Source organism: Pterocles gutturalis, unplaced genomic scaffold, assembly GCF_000699245.1.
Source record: "Pterocles gutturalis isolate BGI_N339 unplaced genomic scaffold, ASM69924v1 scaffold34460, whole genome shotgun sequence".
In the NCBI taxonomy this organism is placed as follows: Eukaryota; Metazoa; Chordata; class Aves; order Pterocliformes; family Pteroclidae; genus Pterocles; species Pterocles gutturalis.
The window spans coordinates 1-4,000 of record NW_010147097.1 but is presented as its reverse complement, the minus strand read 5'-3'; the positions used below and the strand labels follow the sequence as shown (position 1 = coordinate 4,000).

At 54.5% G+C, this 4,000-nt stretch overlaps 1 protein-coding gene across 1 annotated transcript; it reads right to left on the bottom strand.

The window, feature by feature from the left end:
* Window positions 1-713: 713 nt before the first annotated feature.
* LOC104470872 (keratin, type II cytoskeletal 5-like) lies at window positions 714-2,470 on the bottom strand (the record flags this gene model as incomplete). The annotated part of the gene is made up of 2 exons (XM_010085954.1): window positions 1,937-2,470; window positions 714-931 (listed from the first exon to the last, which is right to left on the bottom strand). Coding segments are annotated over exons 1-2 (752 nt in total), but the record flags the coding sequence as incomplete, so codon positions are not given.
* Window positions 2,471-4,000: the final 1,530 nt, after the last annotated feature.

Sequence of the window (4,000 nt, the reverse complement as noted above, 5' to 3'; positions counted from 1 at the left end):
AGATCCTCAACGTGGGGGCAGGTCATTGCGCGTTGGGTGGTGGAGGTGGTCCCCAAAACAAAGCCAATTTTCAGCTCGCCACCTCAGCACCACAAGGGATCGGGTTGATCCTGATGAGTCCCAGACCAGCTTTCCCATCAATTTTTGTAACTCCTTCAGTGGGAGCATTTCTCCCATTTCTCCGATTTCCTGCTTTTCTGACTGGAGAAATTAATTTAATAAATAATAGCAGGAAAGTAATCCTTTCTTTCTTTTTTTTTTGTTGGGTTGTTTTTTTTTTTTGTTTCCCCACATCATCTTTCCAGAGCAAGCTCGAAGCCTTCAAATCATGAAGGATGTTACGGGAAGGAATCCATGAGGAAATCCGTGAGGAAATTATAGCAGGATTTAGCAACTGATCTAACGAGTTCGTTAAATCATCATGTCAGGGATCCTTAAGCGAGGCAGACAGACAGCGGAGGATCCTGCTGTACTGAGGAGCATACCTCAGACAACGATACGTCTTGAGAAATACCGTGAAAAATCACCGCCTGTCGTCAGAACTCATTTGATTGAAACTTCCCCAAAACCTTTCACATTTCCTAATGGTTGAAACGAGTGACATGTTGCCATTTCTTATGATTCCTCGGAGTTCTGACTGTTCAAATTGAATTTTTATCGCTATTTTTTCACCGTCAGACAACCCAACCGTGGCTACACCCAGAACAACCTACTTGGTCTTGAAGTCTTCCAACAGATCTTGGAAGTTCTTCAGCTCTGTCTCCAGCTGGTGCTTTTCGCTCGAGAGGGAGTCCAGCTGCCTCCGCAGCCCGCTGATGTAGGTTTCGAAAAAGGGGTCGAGAGTCCTGCCACCCGTCCCCGTGCCACCCTGCTCCTGCAGGAGCTTCCACTTGGTCTCCAGGACTCGGTTCTGCTGCTCCAGGAACCGGACCTGGGCGATTGCAGGGGTGGGTAGAACAAGAGTCAGACTCTTCCTAAAAACATCTTTTTATTGGTTTTTTTTTTTTTCCCACATTTTCCATAATTTTTTCCCATTTAATGAGTTTAACCTTCCCGCCTGTTCTCATCTCCAGTGAGCAATAGCTCCAGGGTCCCACTGGAAGGGTGAGACCAGAGCTCTAGGGTGAGTGGACAAAGGTGGGTCACCTCCCCTCTCCAATCTCAGTCTCTAAACAGCAGAAACACGGCAAATGTCACAGCTTTGGCACCTTCTCCTTAAAAGCCTGGAGAAGAGAAGGCTCCGGGGAGACCTTCCAGCACCTCCCAGTGCTGAAAGGGGGCTCCAGGAGAGATGGGGGGGCTCTGGATCAGGGGGTGCAGGGACAGGACCAGGGGAACGGGCTGAAGCTGGAAGAGGGGAGGGTTGGATGAGAAATGAGGAAGATTTTTTGGATGCTGAGGGGGGTGAGGCAGTGGCCCAGGTTGCCCAGAGAAGCTGTGGATGCCCCATCCCTGGAGGGGTTCAAGGCCAGGCTGGATGAGGCTTTGGGCAACCTGGGCTAGTGGGAGGGATCCCTGCCCGTGGCAGGGGGTGGCACTGGGTGGGCTTCAATGTCCCTTCCCACCCAAACCATCCTGGGATTTGATGATTCGCAGCTTTGGCATCTTCTCCCTAAAAACAGGCCAAAACACCCCAAGTCCTTCAGCCCACGGATGGACAGAGGCCATCAGCAGACCCTCCTCCGAGGATGCTCTGCGCGTAGGGACACGGTCCCACAGCAGAGTACCAGCACCGCAGCCTTAAGAACAAGGATCCTGCTCCTGGGTTTCTCCATAACCTTGGGAAAGTCCCTTCTCCAGCCACCGCCTCTGTCTGCAGGGGTTCTCTGGGGTGCTCTGGGTGTTGTTGGGTGGGTGTCGCACCATCATTGCCACCAGCATGAGCCGTGGTGACCTCAACCCTCCTCTCCCCGGCCCGGGCTGGGGTCTCTCTCACCTTGTCAATGAAGGAAGCAAATTTGTTGTTGAGCTGCTTCATCTCCTCCCGCTCCTGTGTTCGCACCTTCTGGATCTCAGGGTCAATTTCCAGGTTGAGGGGGGCCAGCAGGCTCTGGTTGATGGTCACTTCTCTGATGCCACCCGGCGGGCAAGGGGGGAAGCCTTGACCTCCCATCCCGCCATCAAACCCTCCACCAAAGCCACCAAAGCCACAAACGAGGCCACCACCAAGGCCACCTCCAGCCCCACCGCCGTAGCCACCACCAAATCCTGCCCCAGCACCGTAGCCAAAGCCCCCTTGGCCACCAGCCCCGAAACCTCTGCAGACCCCACCGCCTGCCCCGAACCCTCCCAGGGCGGTGCTCTTACTCCCTCCCAGGCTATAGAGGCTCCTGCTGCTGAAGCCACCGGCGTTCCCAGGTCTCCTGCATCCCCCACGGGACACGGAGCTGAACGTGACCTTGTTCCTGCCCCCGAAGCAAGCGGAGCTGGAGCTGAACCCCTTCCCGAAGCTGCAGGACTGGCGAGACATGGTGGCGGGTCCCCAGCGACCAGAGCAGAGTCGTGCACAGGAGGATGCGGGGAGGCGAGAGGAGGTGAGTCCCGTGGGTGCCGGGCTGGGTGCCCCTTTTTATGTGCTCAGGGAGTTGGCTGGAACTCAGGGGAGTGGAGATGCCTCTTTTTTTTTTGGTATTATTCTCTTCATTGTTTTAGGGCTTGGAAGGATGCCCTCCTCTCTTTGCCACCACCATGACCTGCCTCAAAACACTCCCTGGAGAGCTAAGAAAAACACGCTATTGTTGGTGTTGGAAACACAACTCCAATCAAACTCCCTGAGCTGCCGCTGTCAATTCGTCACCGGCCTCCCTGAGCCTCTCGCGGCGATGACAAAGCACTCCAGATTCCTTGACATATCACACCCTCGAGGGAGACCCTTGTTCTGGGTCCATCACTCATGTTGAGCCCGGTGGCGGGTCCTCGGTTCACTGAAATCCAACAAAAACGCGGTTTCCCAATCACACCCTCGGCTGCACCCAGTTCAACCTCCTGCTCGGAGCAGCGTTGACTCGCGTTGTCCAAAACTGTTTCACAACCCACATTAGTCCTTGGCGGGGTCGTAAAATCCATTTTATGTCAATAAAGAAGACTTAGGAACAATTTTAAGAAGGTTTCAGTCATTTGAAATCCCTCTGATGGGTGTGTTGAGCCGGGAGGGACACGAGGGGTTTGCAGAGACCCAAATATCGCGATTTCGCCGTGTCGCGGACCCTTCGCCGTACCCCCAAGACGGTCAAGATGCCGTCACCAGCCCGAGGAGCTCTGCGGTGGCAGGTCCCATCCCTCCTGGGCTGGAGACCTTCCAGCATCGCCGGGATATTTCCCGATCGTCCGGCCACGAGCCCCCCCCCGCAGCACGTGGCGCTCAGCGCTCCCGCGCGAAGTCATCAGCCGGCTCGCATTGTTTGAAAAATATGATTTAATTACTTAACTGCTTTTAATTTATATTGTAATGAGCAGAGGTGGCTGGAGATGCCTTCCAACTGAGGCTCCCCATTTACCCCACCATTAAAAAAAGATAAAAAGTCATAAAACCTCCCCCCAAACCACAAGCTGCCGCTGAAGCCGTGGCAATCAAAGGAACCCTGTAATTAGCCCTTCATTGGAGACGCTCATGGGAGAGGTTTGGGGAACCAGTTTCAGCTCTGAACCCGTTCACCTCTGGATTTTTTTTTTTTTTCTGCAAACATGCAAATCTGGGTCCGGGCGTATCTCTGCAGGAAGAGAGGACTTCTCCTCCCGAACCTCCGCGGGCGTTTGCTGAACTGACGGATTCTCAGCCCAAGGGGATTTTATTGCAGGGAACAGGGAAACTCTCGCTCCCCTTTGGCAACGAGCATCCTGAGCGCCCAGGTCCCTCCAGGAAACCCTCTCCCACCCCGGGGGGCTCTGGGATCCCCGATTTTCCATCTGGCAGCAGGGACATGGCCGGGGCGAGGAGGGAAGCGGTTTGAACCCGGGGGAAGGGAGGCAGTGGCTGCATCTCCGCGACCTTACGCAACCG